General features: G+C 34.0%; 1 protein-coding gene across 3 annotated transcripts in view; it reads right to left on the bottom strand.

Moving 5' to 3' along the window:
- NLGN4X (neuroligin 4 X-linked) overlaps positions 1–27,051 on the bottom strand; it is a 178,811-nt gene that overhangs the window by 76,361 nt on the left and 75,399 nt on the right. For 2 of the 3 annotated variants that reach the window (XM_027639555.1, XM_027639563.1), the window contains exons 4-5: positions 5,209–5,268; positions 1,594–1,746 (exon numbers count right to left, since the gene is read on the bottom strand). In XM_027639555.1, coding sequence (XP_027495356.1) covers positions 1,594–1,746; positions 5,209–5,268 — 213 coding nt within the window. The remainder of the gene's footprint in view (positions 1–1,593; positions 1,747–5,208; positions 5,269–27,051) is intronic. The other variant, XM_027639572.1, reaches the window with a different exon arrangement.

The following is a 27,051-nucleotide window of genomic DNA, read 5'->3' as shown; positions in this document are numbered from 1 at the left end:
ATAGCATTCTGATTCCTTCTATTATTTTGTTTTCAATATAAGTACATAAAATAACAATTCACCTATGCAAACATTGTACCTTTTCATTTAGATTTATACGAGCCAGCTGGACAATGAAACATTTTAAACCACTTATAATAATTTTTATCCTTCGATAATGTTAGTTTTAAGAAATCAAGAGAAAACCTTTTAAGAGATCCATTAAATAACCTTTTTTACAGATAAATAACTACTACTGAGTTCCTGGGTATACACTTCATTTGACAACAACAACAAAAACAGTAATTCATTTTTTTGTGTTTTGAGTTCTTACTTTTTTGTCTTTTTTTTTTTTATTTTCTCTGAGCACCAAGATTGCATGCATAAATATACCAAAATATCTCATTATAATTCTGACTTTATATTTAAATCTGTTTTCATCATAGAAAAAAAGTGCTCTTTTGTATTTAAAGAGGACTCAAAATCAGGGACAAGAAAAAAATTCTCAGTACTCTGATGAACTATAAAGTTTTTAAATGCATTAACAATATGAACAGATAACTCAGCAAAAGAAGTTCCCTGTGTTCTGAAATAGTACGTGTCAAGAATATAGATCAGCTTTGCTATTAAGAAACACAGGATCAAAAATCCTTATAAAAGCCACATAAACTAAATAACTATACCTTACCTTGTGTATCAAAAATGCCAGAAATATGAGCATTTGAGCATTCTATATGCTGTTCTATACAAACTATAAGCTTTTTCATTAAGATGAAAAACATTTCTAATGCCTGGTTTTATCTGCATTTTTTTTTTATTTTCCTGTGTGAAAGGAGAACTTCAATAGATAAATAAACCTTAATTTAGACAAAAGTTTGGTACATGCTAACATGCAGAAACTGGAATAACAGAAAAGGTAGAAAAGATTTTTGATCAACTGTCATAGATCTAAGGTTATTTTGTTATTCAGTCTAATGGTGACAGAGGAATATTTATGTCAAGAAGATGCAGCTATTTTTTTCCTGTTTGAAAGACAGCAGTATTAATTTCTCTCAATATTATAATTCACGATTATGAAGTTCCTTATATTTAGGAAGATAATTTCACAGTACTCCTTGAAACCCCTTGATTGCCTATTACTTGCAACATAAATTCCATCAGGGTATATAGCCTTTCTCTTCTGTATTACCTCTATGTCCTCTGCTCTAAAAAACAGTTTGCACACAAAAATAATAAATGAAGCTATATAGTAACATTTTCCCTCTTCCTATCACCGCCTACAGTTTTGGAATGGGTGAGTACTCATTCCTGATTAATTTTCTTCCTTTTTTTTTTTTTTTTACACAGAATCAAGATGATTTTAATAAGAAAAGATACTAGTTCTTGAAACATTACACATTTCCAGTCATTTCTGTCTAAGGTGAAGGCAGTTGTCAAAAAAGAATGTAGTCTAGCCCAGTTTTCAAAAAATATTGAACAGAATTCAAAATCTATCAGTGAGACTGGTCTCTTTTAAAACAGAAACTGACCCAAGGGCCTCTGATTGATCAATAGAAAAATTCAGCAATAAAATATTTCTATGTAAGTATTTCTATGAAGAAAAGAATCACTTACCTAAAACCCCCAGCCTGTAATTGATAGTGACAACAATGACATTTCCATAACTTGCGAGAATGCTGCCATCAATCATATTGCCAGTACCCTCCATGTAAGATCCACCATGGATGTAGACCATAACGGGTTTCTTGCTGTTCTGATCATGAATGTCTGAAAAAATTCAAGTAAGGAAAACACAATAAAGTAATAAAAAAATAAGGAAAATGGTATTAGCAATTTATAACAGTGCTAAAAATAGTCTTAATTATTTCCTATGTTTTCAATGTCATCACCACCATTTTAATCAGTTAGCTTACAGAGTTCAGGATCATACTACAAGCCTAGTATTTATAATTTCAAATTTCAAATACTATTTCCTCTGAAATGTTCTCAGAACACTTGAAATGCCTTCAAAATGACAAGAAATTTAATTTGAATATAAACATCTCAAAGCATAAAGAGGAAAATCAAATTATGGAATAATCTTGGTTTTTTTAGAATATTCTCATTCAAGTATATGACATCTTAGAAATATCTGTGCACCTAATAATGAAATTACAGTAATGATCCATACTTTCCCATTCCTCACTGGGACATAACTGTTGAAGTTGTATTCCTAATAGTTCAGTAAAAGATAATATCACAAAATCAAATAGTTCTGATAGAAGAAAACATAGTGGACTGTTCCTTCTTTCAAATACCCTAGGAGTTAACAGAGAGGATTTATGTGAATTCATGGCCCAGATTTTTTTTTTATTTAAATCAAACTATGTCTTTTTTATAGTACTTTTCCTTGTCATGGTACCTAACCATCAAAGAACATCCTTGAATTAAGGGTATTGTTGATCTTTTGTATATGAAAACCACTCTTGACTACTTTCAAACAGGTAAACAGTTGGGTCTTTATTTCTAAAAGGAAGGTAAATGAGATTGACAGTAATATTTTGATATTTCAAAGTGCATTAAAAAGATGCACTAATCAATGATTTGGAGTATATTTAGGCTCCTGATGCCAGAGATGATTCAGGATATCTAGATTAGGAACTTACGTTCTCTACAAAAACAGTGGGAACAGGGGCTAAGATCCTCTATAAAGTAGAGAGCAATTTAGCAAGCCGCCATTAGATATGCAAACATTTTACAAATAATTCAGTGTATCTGCAAGGAATCAGAGTACTTCTTTCAAGTATACAGCAAAACATACAAGAAAAATCAGAATCTCTGATTATTCAATCAGGATTTGAGAAAAAAAAAAAAGGAAAAGCAGTGTTCTCTTTTGGGCAGGATAGGCATATTTTGAAGAGTGGAGAAGTGGAGCTAAACATCTAGAAGACAAGGACTTGGGTTTGAAAACCTTCCAAAACTCTTCCTTCCCCCCAAGTTCGTTAGGAAATACTTTGAGACACAAAAAATGTGATCAGCAATGGGGTACCAGATATTTAATGCTTTGTATATGTGGAACTAATTTGAACATACATAAAGGGAAATTTTCACTGGTCAAATTCCTATATCTCATTTTTATTTTACTCATGTGTATGTACTACCTTAAATATCATGAATTTCCAGCTGAGTGTAGGAGTGTATGTCCAGGCTCCAATGTACAACTTGTCAGAGTTTAAGGCTTGTTAGTTTTGCCTCATTTATATGAAAAGATACATACTTAACACATAGTATTTTAGGCCTTGTACTTTACCAACAGAACAAAAGTTTTTGTGATAAGACCCTTTTAATTCCAATGACTAAAAAAGTAACACAGCTATTACACATCATATAAAGCAATGAGGTGCATTCTAGTGGATGTATTTTTTTATTCTCAGCATTTTCAGCAAAGTAGGTAAAAGTGCTTCTTTTCCAAAGGCACAACTAAGCCCTCAAAAAAAGGAATGCAGCTGTCATTTAACACAATGACTTGTGTTACTGAATTACTTTTCCCTTCTGTCCCCCCCAAGTCTCATGGCATGATTTGTTGTATGTAATCCCTCCTTATTATATAGTTCTTTCTCAGGGTTGAATCTTTCACCGCTCAATTGGAGGTTTCCTCTTTCCCTTCAACGGGAACATGATTAGCTTCAACATAAATGAAATTAGCTCCATGCTTTATGTGCATGGATCTGAAGTGAATACCCTTGTTAATAATGAAACCCTAACATTTCCTAAAGAAGTCTGAATAAAAATGTGTTCATAATCTAATACTTATCTTTAGGTTTATTAAGCAATTTTTGTTTTGTTTGTTATTTGTCCTTTGCTTTAAAATTAACTTCCAAATTTGGCATAGAAATGATAATACCACCATCTGAAAAAAGCATAGGTTGCACAGAAATAGGAAGGGGATAATCAGAAAATAACAGAGTAATTTTAGAGTACTCTGCACAGCATTTTTGTGTTATAAGAAATTGTGTAATTCAGCAATGAAGGTGGTATAGCAGAAGGCAACCAGTGTGAATCAAAAATCTGAGATTTTTATTATGATATTTTGTATGTGGATAGAGTTGATAAAATTGAGCTGAACTCCCTGGAAAAGAGGTGATAGTATCCTCACTGCAGTATGTAGGATTATAAGGGAAACAGAGAGGACATATATTTTGAAGTTATTTGAGCTGATGTCAGATAAAAAAAAACTGGAAAAAAAGACATGGAATAACACTTTGGATTGCCCAAGCATGAGAGAATTTAGAAACACATTGCTTCAAAACCAAAGTTGTTATTTTCTCATTTAATTTTTTTTTCCTAATTTGGTAAAATAAACTGTCAGTATAATTTCAGCAAACAGGAAGGGTGAGAATAGAGGAAGATTTCACGACTTTTTTATATTTTGGTGAATCCTAAATAGATTCACTGTGTCGAGACAGGGAAAAAAGTATTTCCTTCTAAAACTTTTCTGGGGTACTTCACTGTGAACTTTTAACATTTCCTTTCAGGGAATCCAATCCAACTTTGAAAGAAGTCAATGAAAATGATTGTTACTGATTTCAGTGGGAATGTGGTCAGAGTCAGAACGAATGTGTCTCAGAGGCTAGCTGATTACAGGAAAAAAACAATAAAGCAACATCAAGAGCTTCCTTTATTTTTGTGTCCTGAAATAAAGCACATCCTGTGAGAAAAAAAATAAATAAGTAAATAAAAATAGCAAAGACAAAGCACAATTCAACTGCATCAATGTACAGCATGTGCACTGGGGAAACAGTGAAAGTGAAAGGAAGGATTTATGTGAATTTTTTCATGAATTTCAAACAAGTGAATTTACAAAACGTGTAGGAGGGAAAAGACCACATGCATGATTTTAAATTCCATTTTCCCAACCTAAGAAAGAATAGAGGGGGGAAAGTATGTGGTTTTAAATAACACTTATGTTACTCACTTCACACATATTTAGTAATAAACTTTACACCTATGTCACAGAGGAGCTGCAGTCATCTATATGCTAATTTGGATTTTAAAAAGAAAAACAATGAAAGTAAATTCTAAAGAAGAAAACAAAGAAGCACACTGAGGTGAGCTTCTGCAAATGAGGGACTAAAAATCATGTTGAAATAACATCAATAACAATAACAATAATTATTATTATAATTATAACAAAAATTGAAAAGTTTATGTTCATGCATCAGGATCAGGCTTTGAAAAAACAAAAAATACCTTCATCTTCACCACGATCATTACTGGTTATATCATCTGCGCTTTTCTTTGTGTTGGCTCCTGGGATCATAGTGAGGAGGAGAATAAAGGGAAAAAAGAGAATTCAAAACCAGCAGGTTCTCAAAAATTAAAAACCACTAGTACAAAAAAATGTAACAAAAATGTCAAAATCTGTTACATTTGAAATTGAAAAACAAAAAAGATGCAAACTGCACATAAACATAAAATGTCAAGAAGAACAAATTGAAAATATTTGAAAAAATGTATCATATTCTGTGACAATGCAGTACTTCAGTTAAAAGTGATTTCTGCAAAAAACAAAATTAATGTGCTATTAAAAAAGAATATAAACCAAAAAAGTATATTAAAAAAATCATCAAATTATGTTTTTACATAAGAAATGCAATTTGTTTTACTCTGTTCCATAACCTTGAAGAAATAATTCCTTCAGTTACCATCTTCAGTGATTTAACATTTTATTCATCTTCATTAGGATTTATTAATTAGCCAAAATCTGAATTTTTCATGGAATCAATGCAAATAAAATTATCATTGAGTCTTACACAGCTTGATTGGACCAAGACAAACCATAAAGACCTCCTAAAAATTCAATTGTTTCTCATATGAGCAAAAAGATATTTAAAACAACAGACTGTAAACAAGAGTGGAGCAAAGTTGAGTCAATCTCAGACATGAAACTGGTACTTGAAATCAGTCCAAAACCAGCCTTGGTTCATGCTATACCACATTTCATGCTCTTAGAAAAACCTAGAAATTAACTGAAAACAGTTACTTACCATGATGAAGAACTTGTCCTTATTTATCAGAAGATTTAGTAAAGAACATATTTTAATTTGTATTCAATATGCTTTCTTAAAATACTTTTGAAGTGCATACATGCACACACACACATACAGACACACACACACACACACATAAACACTTATGTTCATACATGTCATAGCCTGTTCTTATGGGAGGAAGAGGAAATAAACATAGTTTTCGCCATCCCTCTCCCTGGGCAATACTTCTGTCTTCTAATTAAAAAAAAAAGACATCAAGCTATCTGTGCACCCAGCATTCTACTACGCTGTGCTTACTCCTTTAGCAAGTAGCCCTCTGTAATGTAAATGGTTACTTGATGAGTGAAACATGAATAAGAAACTCAATTTATAATTTAGCTTAGAAATTATATATGGCTACAAAAGAAATAGTCACCACTCTAACCACTATTTTCTTGAATTGTCTTAATTTTTAAGCATGTTTTCAAGATACACTGACGAAGAACAGCATACTTTATTAACTTTTTTATGTATGAAGTCTAAATATGTCAGAGATACCTAATATTTAAAAAAATAATTATTTTATTACTGCCTTTTATTCTACTATTTAAATTCTACTATTTAACTATATTTATATCCCTCAGAATTCAAGGGTACAAGTAAAGTTTAGTCCATGATTGTAAGTCAGAATGTCTTTAGTTGTTACTGAAATACTTAAAGTTTGTTAATAATTAGAGTTTTGAGTTCTGTGTACTGGTTTGCTTGTCTTCTTGATACAGAAAGAACACAGGTTTTCTATAGGTATTTTCTGGAAATACTGCCACTATATAGACAGTGATGATGATTAGTGAGTCAAAATGTGAAAAGCAGTGACTGATACTCTGTCTCCACATAAAGTCTGCATCTTCAATGCAATTATACACAAGATATTGTGTATGTAGTACACAAGTGCATTCATTATATAAATTCATACATAATTAATTATGCAAAATATCACTGTCAGTGAAATATAGGTGTTCTCTAAACTATAATTACTTTCTGAAATGTTAGATACAGGGTCTAAATCTCAGTCAACATCCAAGTTTTGTCCTTTTATTAAATACTGTTCCAAATCAGTTATAGCCCAACAAAGGTTGAATACTTTCTCAGGTGCTACCAAAATAAAATTAAGTATTCCATCCATAGATTGCCCTTAAACTGTTTTTATTCATGTAAAATATTAATTAGAAATAATTATTCATAGCCATTAAATACATGTAGACATAAGTTTAAAAGCACGTACATTTTGATCTTAGTTCCCTCAGGGAGATAGTCTTCTAACTGTTTGATTAAAAAAAATTATCATCATATGCCAAATATAAAATCAACTTCCACAGGTCATTTCGTCTCGCCCTATATCTTCTAGCTTGGAAAAAGAGACTGATCCCCACCTTGCAACAGACTCCTTTCAGGGAGTTGTATAGAGATCCATAAGATCTCCCCTGAGCCTCCCTTTCCCCACACTAAACAAGCCCAGCTCCCTCAGTTGCCCCCCATCAGACCTGTGCTCCAGACCCTTCATCAGCTTTGTTACCCTTCTCTGGACACTCTCAAGCACTCCAACATCCTTCTTGAAGTGAGGGGCCCACAACTGAACATAGGATTTGAGGTGAGGCCTCACCAGTGCCGAGTATGGAGGGACGATCACTGTCGTCGTCCTGCTGGCCACACTATTGCTGATACAAGCCATGTGGCTAATGAAAACTTGGTTTGGTATTAAAACTGCCTGAGGAGAACAGAACTGTTATTGTTGGAATTATTTCAGTAGCTCCAAAACCATGTAAGATACTCAGGAGCATTGTTTGGAAAAATTACAGGGATCTTTCAAAAACATAAGCTTCCAGAAACATATTACCTAATACAGAGAGCAAAAATTTGAATTTTGCAACCATGTTGTGTTTTTTTATTAAAAATGCCAATTCATTTGTCCTGAAACTTCTGTAAGAAGAGAAAAAAAGACTTGCTGTGCCTCTATGGTTACCTTAAGGTTGCACTTCTGGGCATTAATCTAGGAGAGTGAATGGGAATGTAATTCAGAATCTCCCATGGCTCAGAAGAATTCCCTACTGCAACAACTGCCTGTCTCACAGATCAGCAGTTGCCTCTGCTTTAGAGTTTCTTTCAGGAGTGTTCAGGGTTGGGGCAATTTTTTCCCAACATCACATATCCCCCTTATCCCAAATCACAGGAGCAACAATTTTGGCCTTGGATTCCCATACACCAAGCATACATTATCACTGTATTATAGGATTTGACCCTTCTCCAGTCTAAGAAGTGTTTACTCACTCATCCCACATGAAACATAGATGGTAAATTTTAACAGCAACCCAGGAACCAGTAATAGAACAGGGAGCAGGGCGGATAGCAGGGGTTGACTTGCGCACTAAAGACTGAATTCCCCAAGTATCTCTATTGACAAATCTAGTGTTTGAGTGGAGTTCTTGGTTTGTAAGGTTTGTGTTTCACTTTTCATGACAATTAAAAGTAATGAAGAAAAAAATATGAATAAGATGGGAAATAATTTTCTGAACAGTCAAGGCTAGGAACTATTTAACCACATATATTTAATATGTGGTAGATTCACAGCTCTCCTGAAGAATACATTTGTATAAAGGTTCCTGTTTTTGAAAAGGTCTTACTGTTAATGACAACTAGAAAAATATGTGACTTCAAAACATGTATATTAAAGGCCAGGTGACCTCTTTTCATTTTTCCTCAATTTCATTCACTGTTGAGTGAAAAAAGCAAAGAGCCATGCCTTACTGAACTCTGTCAAACCCCATTTGTGAAGGATTTTCACCTGTCAGAAACTGTTTCTTTTTTCCTATATGTGTATGTGTGTGTATATATTTATCTATATCTATATATATCATGATGGTACAGACACAGAATAACACAGACATACACGACCCATTTTGAAAATGGTGCCAATCAGCATGATCTCAATGAAGAAGGAGCCCTTTATGTGGGCTACTTTTTTTCCTCTTTAAGAAGATCTAAGAGTAATGCAGTTATAAACATTAATTCAGCAAATGTCTCTCTTTAAGAGTTTTTAATTTTGAAACACTGATCCATGTGTTAATAAACTACTAAAAAGTAGTTCATTTCATTTATCTATGGATGTACAGTCACCTTGTATTTCCAGACTCATTCTCAATGTCATGCATACATATCACAAATGAAGAAGTTACCCTGCTGTAAGCATGTCCTCTGGTTCACATTTCCTTTGGATAATGACTAAAAATCTCATTCAGAAACAGATTTTCTAGGGTTGCAAGTCATCCCAGATGTATTCACAATTTATGCTACATCTTCCGTCAGTCAGATAATACGTATCATATATATGTAATACAGGCAGGTCCCATGCACGCAGTTTTCCAGGGGTTGCATATTAGGTATTCACTCTGAAGCCTCTAATGGCAGCAAAAAATCATCCACTACTGCTTAAGCTGATGCCATTTCTTTGCATTTTATATATAATTGCTCCATCTGTCACACAGTATACCTTTTGACCCCATTTAGTTTAGGAAAAGGGCTCAGTTTTCAGAAATCACACAGCACATTATTAGTTGTATGACCTCTCAGTTTCACATAGAGCATGCTTAACCTTCTGGAAATTTCCAGCTCAAACCAGATTAATACAGGATTTAATAGTCATTCTCTCACTGATATGTTTTATTTATACAACCATTTCAATAGAACTCTAAAGCTCTTGTTTCCCCATCCCATGAGAACTATTACAGTTTTAAAATCAGGTCAAGTTAACAGTTCATTACAGTCTGAAGGGAGCATTAGGAAAGCGGAATTGTACTTTCCTTTCTGCATTTCTCCCAAGACTGGTGGGATAGTTTAACTTTGAGTCTCACTTAGGGCACAAGCCTTAAGTAATTTCATATCCAAAAAAAGGGGTCTGTCAGTGTGACTTTGGTTGTCATGACACTGTACTTGGCTCATGGCTATGGCCAAGGCTCTCCAGCTACCTTTATATTTGCACCAAGAAGTTCTAATTTGGCAGTTGAAGAAAGATCAAATGAGACATTTGACATTTCAAACAGAAGTGGAGGAAAATGATTATTGAGAGTTACAGCTTGTTAAAGTGACTTAGAAATTGAGTGTGGATCCCCTACGTTAGGAAAGACCACAAAAAAAGGCAACATATCTATCATTTATATACCTGTTGTTTAGAAACCTGTTCATTTAGTTGGAGAAAGAAAAATATATACATATTGTCTAGATTTAAATAACCATTAATTCTTAACTATTTACTGAAAAAGTGCAATATGAGTGTGCAAATGCGTGTGGGTGTATACATATGTGCAAATATATACACATATACGTACATGAAAAAACTCTATGTGGCTAATAGGCTTCCAGAAAGAACACAGTTTTATTCTCTGGCACTCCCTTCCCATAACGGTGTTAGAATGAAATTATAATCTGTCAACAGTGCACATAACTTCAGCAAAAAGCCATATTCAATGATTTCAGTGCAGTCCTTACCATAAATTAGATGCCTTCCATCTCTCTCCTAAATAATATGAAGACTTAGATTCCTAATGTTCTAGGTAGTTTTCAATGTGAAAGTCAATGATAGCTCAGAAATTTACTTAAATTTGCCTGAATTAAATTTGTTTAGCTTTGGTTTAATTCCTGTATTATCAGTGAATAGCAGAAGACACATGATTACAGTGGCTATTATTCTAATACCATTAACTGCAACAAAACAAAACCATTTGGGTTGCTACCGCTAGCTCTGTAGAGCAGCAACACTTTAACTAAGAAACATGCTACATAATTGAATTTACATTCTTAATTACTCCAGCTGCAACATACATACAAAACTGCTGGAATTCCAGAGCAAACATGTAGATATTGTTATATAGCCAAGAAATGTTTCTTTTCAAGAAAAGAGAATTAAAGGAAAATTTTCTGTGATATTCAAAATTGGATGGACTGTAGGAAAATGAAACAGAAATCCCTGAAGAGTTTTGTGTTCCATGCATTAGCGAGGATTAAACCAAAAAGAAAATGCTGTTTCACAAGCTTTTTCAAATAGTTTTAGAGAACCAATAAAAGAAACTATTGAAAAAGAAAAACTCTGAGGTTGCAAAAGGGATTGCATAAAAAATATGGAATTCTTATATTACCTCAACTGTGTTCTCTATGTTGCCTATAGTTTCAATTACACGATTACACAAATCTTTTTTTCTTAGAAAAAAAATGGCATCTCTGTGTGCATTAACTGCTCCATGTATAATGAAAGTGGGATGATATTTTACAAATGGTAGAATGCCATATATTGTTCTATCCAAATAAAGAAAGAAATAATGATTACTCCATGCCCTAAATTATGTGCTTCCCACAAAGAGTTTTTCTGGACAACAATTAGTGCATCAAATCAGTCCATCACTCAGTGTCATATGATTTAAATCTTCCAACAAGTTAATGCAGGGTAATAGAATATATGAATTGTCACGCATATTGACTGTACTCTTCCATATAGTTCCACAAAAGGATACAAGCACTTTTCAAAAGTAGAGATGTTCTGGATATAATTACTATTAATTGAATTATTACATCTGTGATTGATATAGCAGTTCCTTCCCTTATAAGTTTATTCCACACCAGTATCTTGATATGGATTCACCTCAGTGAAGAAATCATAATATCCACACAGCTTCCAGGGTAGGGAAAATCTTCAGACTATCTCTAACCAGTGATTCTGGTCACTGGTTGGGACCAAAAAGAGCTTGCAAGTAACAGCAGCAACAGTTGTTACTCAGGAGCTATGCTGTTACATGAAGTTCTGGCTGTTCTACATTCTAATTATACCATTCTCTACTCAGCAGCTAAATGATATTAGCTCTTATTCCATGAAAGATGTAAAAAATTAAAACCTAACTTATGTAACTTTGGGCAAATCAGGTTTCTTTCCCTTTTGTTAAAGTTTTCACAGCATTCTATATATTTGATTTTTCGAAAGTGAGTCATGCATTTTAAGAAGATTGTTAAAAATAGGTCCTTAAAAAAGATAAACACTGGCCTTCACACTGTACACTTGTAACAGTTACTGAAAGAAACACACCTGAATGTTACTTTTTATTCTGAAAATATTTGCATTTATCTAGACTGTATTTATTCATTCTGGAAAAAAATTTAAAACTATTACATTTTAACTTTCATCCTGTGTTAATCCATTTTGGCACATGTTTTACCCAATAAAATTGCTTTGAATAAAAATTACCGAGAATAAGAATTTTTAAAACTATTGAATTAAGGTTTAACATACTATTTTTAATGATATTATTAGTAGGAAGATTATTATTATTATTTTACAAGATTAATAATGAAAATAGAAATGACAGAGCCACATAAATTCACTAATAATTTTTGTAAGGGTTTTTGTCATGGAAGTTACACCACAACTAGAGCTTATAGTCTTCTAAACACAGTACATTGCTTTGACAAAACAATCTATAATGGCTCAAAAGAAAGAGTGCATTGTGAAGCCTATCCTTTCAGTGACCTCCAACAGATAGGGGAGTGTTTCTTGCACTTCCAGTGTAACTGAATCTGCTTTATTTGATGGAGGACTGGACTAAGCCTGCAATACTTACTGATTCAATAAGGAAAGACTAATTAAACCATGAAACTACCATATAGTTAAATTAATTCAGACAGAAGCACATATTTTTCTGTGCAAGTATCAGGAAAAACACTATCAGTATGAAACTGTAGAAGTGACCTCAAATAGCTTACATTTCTCTGTTGAAGTGGTGTACTTGATAAGGTGTGAATGTAATAAACCTACGTCCTGGTTTTAGTTGGGATAGAGTTAATTTTCCTCATAGTATCTGGTACAGTGAAGTGTTTTGAATTTAGTATGAGATTAATGTTGATAATACATTGATGTTTTAGCGGTTGCTGCGCAGTCCTTACCCTAAGGACTTCTCAGTTTCCCATGCTCTGCCAGTGAGGGGGTGCACAAGAAGCCAGAGTTTGTACATATTCTTGGACATATTCTTGTAGGATTTGTAAATCCCACTGCAAAGTTTATCCAGAAAAATATTAATACCACACTGTCAAGTCAGTGGGTGTAAGATATGGGTTGAGTGCAATTAGTTGCAGAGTGGTATAAGTTTGTTAGGATGATGAGTATACTACAATTGAGTTTCTAATAATGTATATGACTTCTAAATTAGAAGGCACAATTCAACATTTGTTATGTTGAATTATGCCTAGATGTAACCACATTCTAGGTAATCTAAGTAGAGTTTGCAGAAAGGATTCAGTAATGTGACCTAACACTACCTATAACTAAAGGGTGATTACTTTCAAATACACTTAGGAGAAGTAAGTACCCATAAACCATTTAAAATTGATGTGAATGTGTAAAAAAAAAGTGAACTGATAACTGTTTCACCCTCTCTGCAGACAACTGAACAGTGCAAGCACACAATCTGCATTTAACACATGCTGGTGAAGTTGCTTGTGCAAATTCTGCATTTGGAATTCATAGGCACCACTGGAAGCTGTGAACTGAATAATCAACTCTAAGAATACATCTAATTATTTGATGCAGCTATTTTAATTCTTCATTTTGAAGACTGGTTCAATTTGCAGTTGTTTTTAGAGAATTCAGGAAGTAATTATGTTTGTTATGTCAGTGGATCCTGTGAGACTCTAATTTTATTTTATTGTAATAGATAATACAATAGTTTGGCACCATATTCACTTCTAATTCTGATGTTTACTGGATCTTCGACATCTTAGTTTTTAATTGGAAAACTTGGAAGTGTTAGTTACAAGTAGAATGTCCATATGAGACATCCAATGGAGAAACAAATTGTTGTTGCTTTTTTGATGTTTTGGTTTGGTTTTAGCATATGACCAGGTTTTCAGGGTTTTTTTCTCGACTACATTTTAATGATATTTTCATCTACACACAACAATGTATTAAATCTTAATGGAATTAACAACACCAAATCAACTAAACAAATAGACTACCAAACAACTAAATTGTTAATAAAATGAGTTAAAATTTAAAATATGGGATAGAATATACTACAGCTATTTCTAGGAAAACTAGATCTAAGCGGATATAATGAAGAGCTTTATAATGTGAAATATGAATATTTAATTATTCCAATACTTCCTAAAATAGTATGCGCACATAAAAGATTTTCTCTAAGATTGAATAGCAGAAGCATAAGAAATAAAATAGAACCTTGAATGTAAAGTTCATGTAACCATTTTAGTCATTATAACTCAGTACTGAAAATGTATATGATGTTTCCAAACAAAAATTAGTGCCCTTATCCCAAAAAACTTACACTGTAAGAAGATACTAAGGGAAATATTGATGGTAGAACTAAACAAAACACAAAACCTGTAGTTTTAAAGAAGATAAAATCGCCTTCTAATTTTTCATTATTTCCACAGAAACACAGTTGAAGACTACAAGATATTAGGATTGGACCATTTCTACAAAGTGCAACTCTATCCAAATGTTAGAAGAATGATTTAAACGGTAAGAAGAAAGGAATTCATGACAAAACCATTTCCCAGTCTCACTAAGATCCTGGAAATTAAATGGAACAGAACTAGACTTAAATAACAAAACAAAAATTAGGAAAAGAACAAAAAATTTATGTTCATGTTACTGTGAGGTTTCAGCTTGTGGCATGCAAAGTTAGTGCATGCAGCATTACAGAGGGTTAAGCAGTTGTCATGAGAGGATTTTGATTTTCAGGCATTCATACTAGCAAAAAACTTTTAAAATATGTTCAGTTCATACTAGTTGGAGCTTGAAAACACAGTATTTCTGGTAATACCTTTCTGTCACCAACTTGGTAACGTTTTTGATGTTTTCACAGAAAAATATTAGGGAAGAAGGATGAGGAGGCAGAAAGCACAGACAAAAATTGCAGCATTCCATATTATGTACATTCTAACTGCTTCACAGCAAAATTTTTGAGAATATTATGAGCTCTGATATTTTATCCTCCAATGTTAAAGCTGAACAAGGATCATTTTGATTCATACATGCTATATATTATTAATTATATTAAGCTATTCTCAAAACAGTTGGTCAGAATCATTATTTAAACTCTCAAACTTGAACAACACAGCACCTATCTCACTAGTATCTGATCTATCTAAACTCCATTACTTGATAGTATCAGTTGATTTTGATGCATAAATTCTTTGTGGATTATAGATCTGTTCTGGCATAATAATCTTTTCTCAATCGAATAAACTCAATGAAAACTCATGTCTCATTTTGGTTTTCCATTTTGCAATGTTCCAAGCATAATTTTAGTTTAGTATTTTCAGAGTTGGGGTTCATGCTTTACTCAAAATTCAGAAAGGAATAACAGTAGTTTGTCAATTATAAGTATTTGACAGAAGTAGGAAACTAGAAGAAACTAATAAAAAGCCCTGTATGATAGACTTACTACATGGCATTTGCCATTTGATATCATACGATATCATAGAATAACATCAATATAATATAATACGATTTACTATTCCATCTGAGAAAGACAAGTTAAATTTTGCATTTAAAGGGGATCATATATGAACTACATTGAAAGATATATGAAATGATACAGCTTAGGTATGCAATTACTTCTGAGAAACCAAATTCCAGTCATTTTTGGCAAAATACAAGTAGTTCTTGTGAAAAGGAATGTGTTAAGTTTTTCTTCTTTTTGTTTAATTAAGCAATATTATTGTATGAGTGCTGATGTTATCTGTTGTCATATGTACTTCAGTTCCTACAGGAGAAAAAAGAAGAATTTAGTTCTGCATTTGTATTCAGCTGTAGAAGAGAGTTGAGTGTTTCCTTTTCTCAATCAGTGCAATTTACAATTTAAAACACCTACCATCTATTTGAGGAAATTAATTCTAATTGGCAGTTTTGCTCAGGAAAATAAGCCACAGAGCTTCAGTGTGTTGAAGGTCACTGGCAAAGTGAGTTAGTGAGGTTGTCTGAAGGTAGAATTGGCACAATATCAATCCAAATTATACCTGCCTGTATGTTGTTGTTACTTTGTCAGTCATATCATACTTACAGGAAGAAAAACAGAAATACTGTCACCACAGCTAACTTTCCCACCACTTACAGCATCAAGAAGAAGATATCAGATGTAAAAACACAGCAAAAAAAGATTGCCGTGATCAAATCTGTCAGGGTACTACTTCAGTTTTCTTCTGGCATTGACCAAACCTCATGTTTCAAACTCAAAGCCTCCTGACAAAAACTATGCAGTGTAGCAGATGAACTTTGTGCCTTTAAACCTTTCGTCTAAACAACACCCAATTTCTGCCAACTGTTTTTCACCTGAGGCATAATTTGAAATGAACAAAAGCACCAGGTGAAAGGTGATTTTTGTACTAGTTGTTCCTCAGTTGGAAAGGTGCCAAAAGGTAAATTTCATTAGTTTCACTGAGTGTGTATGTGGTTGTACGCGTGCGTTCCTGTGACATTTGCCATGTTCTCACATCCTTTCATGCCTGGATCTTTTGGCAATAGAGGAAAAAGCTGAGAATATCCTTTGAACTGTGTTTTGCTTTTCAGGCACCACTGTGGGTAATTGCACACTTCTTACCAGCAAACCCTGATAAAATTAGCCACAGAAAGTGGAGAAAGGAAAAGAAAATCAAACGAGGCACATCATGCCTGACTAATCCAGTGGTCTTCCATGATACAGTAACTGCATCACTGGCTAAAGGAGAAGCTGTGAGTGTCATCTATCTAGACTTCTGAAAGGTCTTTTGTACTGTTCCCTACAGCAATCTTGCTGATAAATTGGGGAGATAAGCATTTGATGGGTGGGCTATTGAATGGATTACCAAATGACTTCATGGCTGCTATCCAAAGGGTTACAGTCAGCAGCTCAATGTCCAGGTGGAAACCAGTTACCAGTGGTGTTCCTCAGGGGTCTGTACTGGGACCAATACTATCTAATACCTTCATCAATGTCGTATTGGGATTGAGTGTACCCTCAGAAAGTTTGCAGACATCACCAAGCAGTGTGGTACACTGGAGGGAAGGGATGCCATCCAGAGAGACCTTGACAAATTTGAACAGCGGGCCAGCGTGAACCTCATGAAATTCGACAAGGCCAAGTACACGATCCTGCCCCTGAGTCTGGGCAATCCCCAGTATCAATAAAAACTGGGGATGAAGGGATTGAAAGTAGCCCAGAAGATAAGGATTTAGGAATAATGGTGAATGAAAAAATCGGACATGAGATTCAATGTGATCTTGCAGCCCAGAAAGCCACTCAAACCCTTGGCTGCATAAAACCAAATGTGTTCACCATTACTGAGCATTGCAGTTTTATTCTGCATGTTTTCTAAAATCTATAACACATTAGGTTTGGCACAAGTTTAATAATTCCTGCAATAAATCTACAGTGAGACATTCTCCAAAATCTGCATGTAGAGTTCAGTGCAAAAAACTTTCTACATTTTTGCATTTTAGTAAACCTCTGCTGTCATCCACATTTTAAGTCTGATGATATAATTTTCCTCATGTTCAAAGTGCATTACCCTTCTCTGTCCCATATTGACTTTACCACATTTCATTTTAGTATCTCATTTCACAGGTCTCTACATGGCTTCCCTCAGAAATTTATTACAGATTTCTGTTGTAAAAAGCAGCAATTCCAGTAACAACCCTTAATTTGTGATTCAGACTCTTGCCTCTGAAAATAGGTTTCAAATCCATTAATATCAGCAGTATGGTACAAACTAGATCATTAAAGTAATTGATAATGTTCCCTCTCTCAAGAGTATCTCACAGATTTTCACACCAAGAAAATGACATCATCTAACAAGTTAATTTTTTCCAACTCTTCCTTCTTTCCTTTACATGTTATTTATTCCTTTTCTTCACACTGGTTATCTTTCTAAAATGATTTTTTTACTTCTTCCTTACAAGACTTTGATTTTATATTTCATGATGTTCTAATTTGTTATTTAACTTCGCTCTAGGGTTATGCTTTACCCATAATATATACTTTACTACCTCTGCTGGTTTTGGCTGAGGTAGGGATAATCTTCTTCACAGTGGCTAGTGTGGGTTATGTTTTGGATTTGTGTTGGTAACACAGGGATGTTTTGGTTACTGCTGAGCAGCACTTGCACAAAGCCAAGGCCTTTCTGCCTATCACCCCAGCCCACCAGTGAGCAGGCTGTGGGTGCACAAGGAGCTGGGAGGAGAGGACACAGCCGGGACTGCTGATCCCAGTTGACCCAAGGGATAACCCAAACCATATGGCATCATGCTCAGCATATAAACCAAGGGATGAAGGAGGAAGGGGAGGTTGGTTCAGAGTGGTGACATTTGTTTTCCAAAGTCACTGTTACATGTGATAGATTCCTGCTTTCCTGGAGATGTCTGAACTGTTTGCCCGTGGGAAGCGGTGAATGAATTCCTTGTTTTGTTTTGCTTTATCTATTATACTGTCTTTATTTTAACCCATGAGTCTTCTCACTTTTACCTTTCCAATCCAATCCTCCATCCCACTGGAGAGGAGTAAGTGAGCAGCTGTGTGGTGCTTACTTGCCAGCTGGGTCTAAACCCCAACACTACCCTAGCATATCAAAATTAATTCATTGCCATGTTCTCTTCAGTCATTGCCCATCTTCAGCATCTGATAATAAGTGAATGCTATTTCAGTTTCTCTGATTTCATTCTTCTAATCTCACTTTGTTCTTTCTTTTTCTTCTCTAGGTATTTAGTTTTACAAGAAGCAACAAGATAATATGAATTTCTCTTAGAGTACTCAGGAAACACAATGCATAACACAGCATTAAAACAAGCCATATTTTGATAAACTGAACTGTCAGAAGAATAATCACTAGCACCTATATTCTTAGGTGCATTAATTATAAACCTGTGTTTTATTCTCAAAAAGGGGCCGAGAATAAAATTACTGACCTGCCAGTGAAATGTTTCAGTGTTTAATCAAAATAAGTTACTATAAGAGATTAGTAAGAACATATAATATGCATATTAAAATCAAGAAAAAAATGTTACTATAGCTTAACAAAAAGAGCAGTTAGAAGCATCATAAAGCATTTATATACATAGACAGAAAATAAGCCACAGCTGTCTTTAAAAAACAAGCATCACTCTTTGATCTATCAGAAATCTTAATAAAAGAAACTTGATGATAAAATTTATTTGGGTCTTAAAAAAAGCCTTTGATAAATCTTTTTCTGTGAGATGTTGAGAACATAATTATTCACGGAGAAAGAGGGGAAGTAATGTCATGGATTAAAAACAAGCTACAGAGTATTTTAACTTGTCAATTTTCAATGACAAGAGGTCAGTTTTCAATGTGGTAAAAGATTAATGGTCTAGCAAAATATTCTCTATAATAAACTGATGCTGTTTAACATTCTGCTAATGATCTGGAAAAAAGAATGCATTATGATATTGTACAATTTTCCAGTAACAGGAACTGCATGAGCCAAGGCCGGAGAGAATATGAATATCTTCAAAGAGAATTTATAAAGCTAGATAAATGATGGATGACACTTAAGGAGTTATGTTTTTTAACTTAAGTCACACAGACATCTAAATATGAGTTTTTCACTCTGCAGTCAATGGAGATAAACGATGTCTGCCCCAGGTTAAGACAAATTTCAAACATGGTGTATTTCCTTCTCTTTTTCTCTCTCTGGATAAAAAGTAAACAGCACAGGGCTGGAGGTACCTCTAAAGTAGTATGTTTAATAATCGTGCACAGTGGAAGCAATAACTTGAGCCAGATACACAATTGTTAGATTCTAAATTATCCAAAGAAAGTTCCAAAGTTCCAAAGAAAAGGGCTTGAGCATTACTCTACTATTAGCAACGAGAACCTTAAAAAATTGCAAAATGTGACACTCAGAGTATCAAAGCTTAGCAGGAAGTAATTCTGAAAATACAGTAATTTTTTACATTAATGTATATTGAACAGGTATGGCAGGTCTTATCAGTAATGATACATTCAAATCCAGTTTCATTTTCACACAGAATATAGCAGAAACAGAAAGTCTTCCATCAGTACTGTACATTGCTGGAAGACAAAAATTCCTCTAAAGAATTGAATATATTTAAAAGCTATTAATTTTAAACAGCTCAGCAATGATAAAGGCTTAAAAAAAGTCATGAAGTCATAATGCAAATAAATACCAAACATTTATTAGCATTTTGTATTAGCGTTTAAGCATGTTACACCATCTAACTGACACTAACAACTCAACAAAAGGCAAACAGACAGTTGTGCCTAATTTTATTGAGATAAGTGGGACTGATTTATGTTCAAAATAAAGGTTATGGGGCAGAGATCATGAATTGTGTGTTTCATGGCACAGATCAATGACTAGATTTTCTGGGAAGTAAATCACAATGAAGTTCAGTTCACACAGAAGTCTCTTGCACAATCAGGATTCCTTATTCTGCTGCATGAGATCTGCCAGCTTGTAAGAAAGGAACAGACCAAAAATTTTTTGTGTGGCCCTAAAACACTTTCAACTTCAATTTTTAATGATGTCATGGAGAAAATTGACCTTTATACAACAGATTTGGCAGCAGTGAAATCAAAGGCAGGTGCTAAATTCGTATTAGGATTGAAGAAGGACTTGCCACTTTTCCCTAGTCCTCACATGGAAACATAGAATTAAGTTTCCAGAAGGAGGTGTTTTTTTGTGCTTTTTTAAAATTTTTATTCCACCTTTAAAATTTACTGTACTATTGGATCATACTCTCTTCCATCTTTATGAGCATAAAAGAAATACTATTTTGTTAGGGGATAAAATGTGGGCCTCTGTTGACCTTTAGAAAATTATGTGTGTTTCCTAATTGTCTTAAAATAGACTTTCTCAAAACATAAAAGCCAATCACACAATTACTTGTACACAATTACACAAGGGAAGTGCATCTTAGTTTCTAAGGTTAATTCAAATTTGAGTGTATGTGCCCACTAACTTAGTTTCAAAACAGACACAGTAATAAAAGGAATACACAAAGATCTGTCCTGAAAGCAGCAATAGCAACAGGAAGCACAAGGTAAATCACTCTAATGTCCAGAAAGAAGACAGGCTGAACTGACTCAGACCTGGAGTTGTCATCTTAAAAAATGCATCAAGTTGCAATGGAAATAAAATTTTTAAAAAAGTCATGAGCTTGGTACTGCTTCCCACATGCAACTGGCAATATAAATCAAAAGTATTTCAACCCTATGGATTTAGGCACACAATTAGAAAATTGGAATAAATTATTTATACCCTTCAGATCTGTGAAACCTTTTAAACGCAGTATGATTATTTCTTTTTAATTTTCATCAGAAATCTATGATAACTGACAGAGAGAAACTGTACCTATATGTGTATAGAAAAAAAAATAGCATCTATTTTAAGGATTGTGGTTGTATTGCCCATAATTAGAAGGAATATTATTATTGTAAGTAAGGATAAGAATGAGAGTAAGAGTAAGAATAAGAGTAAGAAAAAGACATGAGCATTCACAGACTCACAAGACAGATTGGTTATTAACTACTAGAAGATGAATGACAGTACATTCCTGGAAATGGGCAGAGGGACAGAAGAGAATGCTGATGTTTCTTTAAATCTCCAATGTATCACGACGCTTACATCATGCTGCGTTGGGTTACATCATGTTACGACTAGTGATGTAACCCGTCGCAATGCAATGCACACATCGCACTCAGTCAGCACTTTTTCAGCTTGTCCACATGTTCACCGTGGCCAAGAGAGCTTTGGTTGTGTTAATTAAAATTATTGCATTTCTATGGTATTTATGGTTGTTCGTGAATTGAAATTTTCTTGGTTTAAGAAAAAGCAGGAAGAAATGCAGAACTAAAATGTATTCTAAATATATAAAACAAATGCATAGAACATGCAGATAGGCTTGGTCTGATGATGATATGAAAAGCCACCCACATGAATATATTATATAGTAAACTTAGGAGCAAGTAAATCGGGGGAGAAATGTCAGATGCATCACTCTCACTATGAGCATGTTTCCGCTTTAAAGATAAAAATACATCTATCTATCTGTTCAGTCAGTTTCTCAGTTTCTTTCTTTTTTTTTTCATGGAATGTGTTAAATAGAACTTTAAGGTAGGGCTTAGGCGTAAGCTTTTCCTGCATGTCATGGATGTAGTGCTCTTGTACTACCAAACCAGGCTTCAGTTCTAGATGAAGAAACAATTTCCATGCAGCAGCAGGTTGCTGAAGGTATCAAAAGAGTGTCATTGCCATAATGCACATACTGGAGTCTGTACCAGCTAAACTGTGGTTGATGGTGGAGCTGGTGCCCAGCTAGGGTATTCAAATAGCTGGGACAGCAGCAGCAACTGTGATTAGAGCCAAATATTGCCCACCAAATGATTACTCGTTTGTCTAACTGCTTAAGACTAGAACTAAGCCTAATCTTTGTCTCACCTTATTCCTTATCTTAGTCTAGCCTTACTGTCAGTCCTTAGTGCTTGATCAGAAGCATCAGGATTTAGCTATGCGTATTTTTACAAATATCTTCAATTTGAAAATACAAATATTTGAATGCATGGTTGTAGCTTTTCCCTGTCATAGACTACAGTAAGTTTGTTATTTCCCACATTGTTTTTTCACACTATCCCTTGGGAAGCACTCTTTTTTCTAAATGCTTAAACATAGGAAAAATGAACAGCATATTTAGAATGTCATTAACTTTTTTTACGAATCCCATACTCAATATTCAAGTTGAGTTGGAGAAATAACCACTAGCACAGGACGCAAAAAAACTGACAAGGAGTCTGATGTCATGTGCCAACACGCTCTTGCTTTTTGTGCTGTCAGATCTGAGCTGTCAGATCTAACATAAATTATGTTAAATCTACTGAACGCATTTTCACTGTTGTTTTTATGTTCAGTTAATGTTTTCTTCATTCTGCCTGTCTTTGGAAAACGTATATACAGAGGATATAGAGTCCTGCTGGTTTTTCTCTCTGCTCTCCATTTTGCATAATTTGCTCATAGCTTGCTCAAACACACACACACAAAACAGCAAATACCACTTTCTGTTGAAAAACTGACTGTAAATGGAACATTTTTTAAGGCTGGTCTTCAACTTAGATTTGAATATGTATTGTCTTCTATTGGCAGTTGTAGTCATGAAAGCATTTACCATTTCTTAACTAAATCCCACCCTTTCTATCATCTGCTTATTACTGTCTTCTTGCTAGAAGCTAATTCAACTGCACATGTGATTTCTCCAGAGCTCGACTCAGACAAAAATGTGTCAAGTTAACAAAGAACAACTCTTTTAAACTGATTATGCTCAAACACTCTGACTGAAATAGGTTAGGAGACAATCATCTGACTAGTTTCACAAGCAGAGGCAGCAATTGCTATGTTGGAGGGTGACACGCAGTGACTTTCTTTGCTGGCACAGCTGCAATATCAAAAGGATATATCCGCTTCTCTGAAATACTTAAGCAGGTGAGAAGTGATTGGCAGAGAAGTATGGATTAAGAATTTACTGGAGAAAGATAAATACTAATTCAATCTCAGAATGGAGTTGGAAAGCAGAGTGGTATTATGTCATCAGGAAGCAGGAGCCACAATTGATAAAGGAACAGATGCCAATGAAGGACAAATCTCGAGACACTCAACGAAACTGTTTCTCAAAAATATGTGACTCCAAATAGCAAAAGAAATATTTAATCTCATTTCTTTTCAAATTCTTCACAGATCTTCACCTTTAATAACAAGACAAATCAAATCCCCCTATATTAACATAAAATTAATGAAGTGCTTGGAATCAGATCACAATACAGTCAAAGTGACTAACTATGATTGACAGAAGAAAGACACATTTCTGGAATAGCATCTTGATTCTAGTACTTCAGAGAAGTCTGTATATGTATCAGATATATAATCTCTCTAAAATCAGGTCAATTTGGAGTCAGTTTTACTGAAACGGGAATAACAGCAAAGCGTTACATCTTAAACAACCCATTCTAAAGGGGAAAAGACTGCAAAACCCAATGTAAATACAGTGGTGCAGGCAGAGTAATTGAATTAACATGGGTAGGTTTACATGGAGAATACAATCTTTAGATGCTGTGTTAAAATAGCTAAATCCCTAAACCAAGAAGGGAAGAAAAAGAGGACTGAGCTTGAAGGTTGTCCCCAAGGCACTATACCTTCCAGGGTTTCTTCTGGGACAATGCTAATTATGAATCAGCTTTCACTCAAAGTTTTACCTAAAGGCATAATGCAGCTATAAATAAATATTCATATAATTGAATGCAGTAAAGACTCATTCTTTTCTATAGCAAGAATGTTTCTAAGTAACTCTGAATCTGGTCAGAACCCCATAAACATTAAGTAAACGGAAAAAAGCTTCCTTTGTAGATTACATAAAGCCTTTAAAGGAAAAGTTTAGGTTTATGGATGAACTTAGCTCTAAAGCTTATGCTAAAACATCTACATTTCCTTATGATAAGTAAAACAACTTATTCTGGAATTTTCTACTGCTTTAGTGAAAAGTACTATTTTCTTCCTGCACCCAAGCAGCAAAGATTCATGACATGACAAGCTAAGTTAAAATAACCAGGCTTCTGCTATTAAGGGATAAGTAGAGTGTAGCAGAATGAAAATTTCAGCAGTTTGTCACACACAGGAGAAGTCATTGGCAAAATGACACACCCTGGCATAAGAGAACAATTTCTGAGTAGGTCAGTATATATATATTTTTTACCGATATACAGCTTCACAGATAGATATTTGTTTATAGTCACGTTCGTATATTTGCAAACCAACCACAAAGTCAAATTTGATTGAAATTGAAAATGAAGTACCTTAATAGTTGAGCAGAGCCATGTGGAATGAGATAATGCCTTTAGAAGTTCCAATCTCATGGAGTTTTGACTCCATCACTCATTTTTTTGTGTAACATGGTTTACCATCTTGAATGTTGTGGATATACTCTTTCCATGATTTATCCCAAATCATTACGTTGTCAGTATTTTTACTGCTAAAATACTGGAGTTCTAATCTCTTTTTAAAACAGGACAATCTTACTGTTTATTGCACTTGTAGAAATGCATCTCCATATAAGCAGCACAAACAACTTTTAATTTTAGAAAAAGCATAGATTACACTCATTAACATTATGAAACAATATGTCTGTTTCCACAGATAATAAATAAATAAATAAAATGATAAATAAAATACCGTTATTATTTTGTGTAGATGGAGCGAGATGATGACTATCTTGTATCCATTTGCTGAAATAAGACATTACTGGGGAAAAAGAAGGCCTCCAGCAGCTTAGAAAAAATGAACTAGAAAAGGGCAAATTTAGTACATTAAAATTTTGCCTCCTCAACCCCCATTAAATTTAGTATCTGCTCTTTCCTGGAATAGATTCTATGGTATGTGCACATAACTGTGTGCTTGTGGATCCTAAAACTTCTAAAATGGTCAACAGGTAGTAGAGAGGTAAACAGGCTATTTAATCCTTGCTTTACCCTCAGTACAATGAAACATAATGTGAGATTTGCGCAAGACCTGTTAGGATGACTGTCATATTTATTCTAAAAACACTGCCAGAATGAAAAACCATAAGTAAGTATACAGGTTCTGCTTGTTTCATTGCTGATACATACGCTGCAAATTTAAACCTAGAAAATGGAAAAACTATCCCCATAATACTAAAATGCAAATTAGCTTTCAGGAGACTAACATTCTTATAAAACAAAGGTTATATTAATAAATACATAATCCAGGCAACACACAGAAATTTCAAATATGGGGAAAAGTGAAACAGTTTCCATGAGTCCCTAAGAGGTTTTCTGCAATGTGGGAAGTAGCAGCATACAGACACCCCTGTGCTAGAATCAAACAGGTTTATTGGTAACTAGAAGCAAAAAAACTGTATCACATTCTTCCTACTTAAACTGATTAGGTATGGTAAGTGGTAAGAACATGTAGTTTAGGTGAAGTCTTTTTAAACAAAATGAAGAAACTTAAATTCTCCAATTAACAGATCCTTTTCTTTTTAGGGGCATCTTCTCTGAGCATTTAATAGCAATGTGATACTATCAAACAGTAATCATTACTCAGGGTAAAATAAACCAACCTGCAGCAAGAAAGAATTCTTTTTGCTTCAGCATTAAAAATGTACTATTTTTTTTTACAATTGAATGAAACAATACAGGCTTTCTTTGTCAGGTACAAGCGAGGCAAATGTAGCATTCATTTAAATGAATACCTGCACACAGAGTAATCAGTTTAATGACTTTCCAATACTATCAAAGTTAATTATTATTACTTACAAGAAATTAAGCTATCATGTGGTTTATTTTATAAAATTTTATTTTTATTTTTTCTAATTATTAAAAAAAATATAAATGAAAGAAGACTATTCTCCTCTTTACCTTGTAAAAACAAGCTGCATTGTTACAAAAATTTAGTCCTAGAGAAGTGGAGTTCTAGGTCTTAAACTTGTACTACAATTTAGAATTCCAAATAATAATTGATAAACTTTAGGTAGCCTTTTACTTGAAACCTCTTCAAAGGTAAATACATATATATATTCAAATAGATACAAAATATAAAATCTATAAAAAATTTAATACATATATATAGTTTGTTTTAGAAAACTCAGCTAAAGTATTTTTAAAAAATGAAAATGCAGCACCAATATATAAGTTAAATAATTTGAATCCACCTCATCTGTACCATTCTATTCTTATTCCTCAGAGTAAACATACCTATGATTTATCTATCTGTATTATTTTCAGACAGTTTCAGAGCAATGAAATCCCAAGTGCCATGCTCTTTTGATATTTCTCAGTGACAATCATCCTGGCCTCACAGTCTCTTGCTGTAGTTACAACCTCACTCACCACTGGCATCAAGCTGTACCTATGAAATGTATCTGCAAGGAGGTCTGTGGAAAGGCTCACGTGTGGGGTGGATGTCCCCTGGCTCCTGCTCTGAGCTACACACC

The sequence above is a fragment of the Corapipo altera genome, unplaced genomic scaffold (assembly GCF_003945725.1).
Source record: "Corapipo altera isolate COAL_440 unplaced genomic scaffold, ASM394572v1 0, whole genome shotgun sequence".
NCBI lineage: Eukaryota > Metazoa > Chordata > Aves > Passeriformes > Pipridae > Corapipo > Corapipo altera.
Note: the sequence above shows the minus strand (reverse complement) of the source record. Positions and strands in the feature narration are given on the sequence as shown.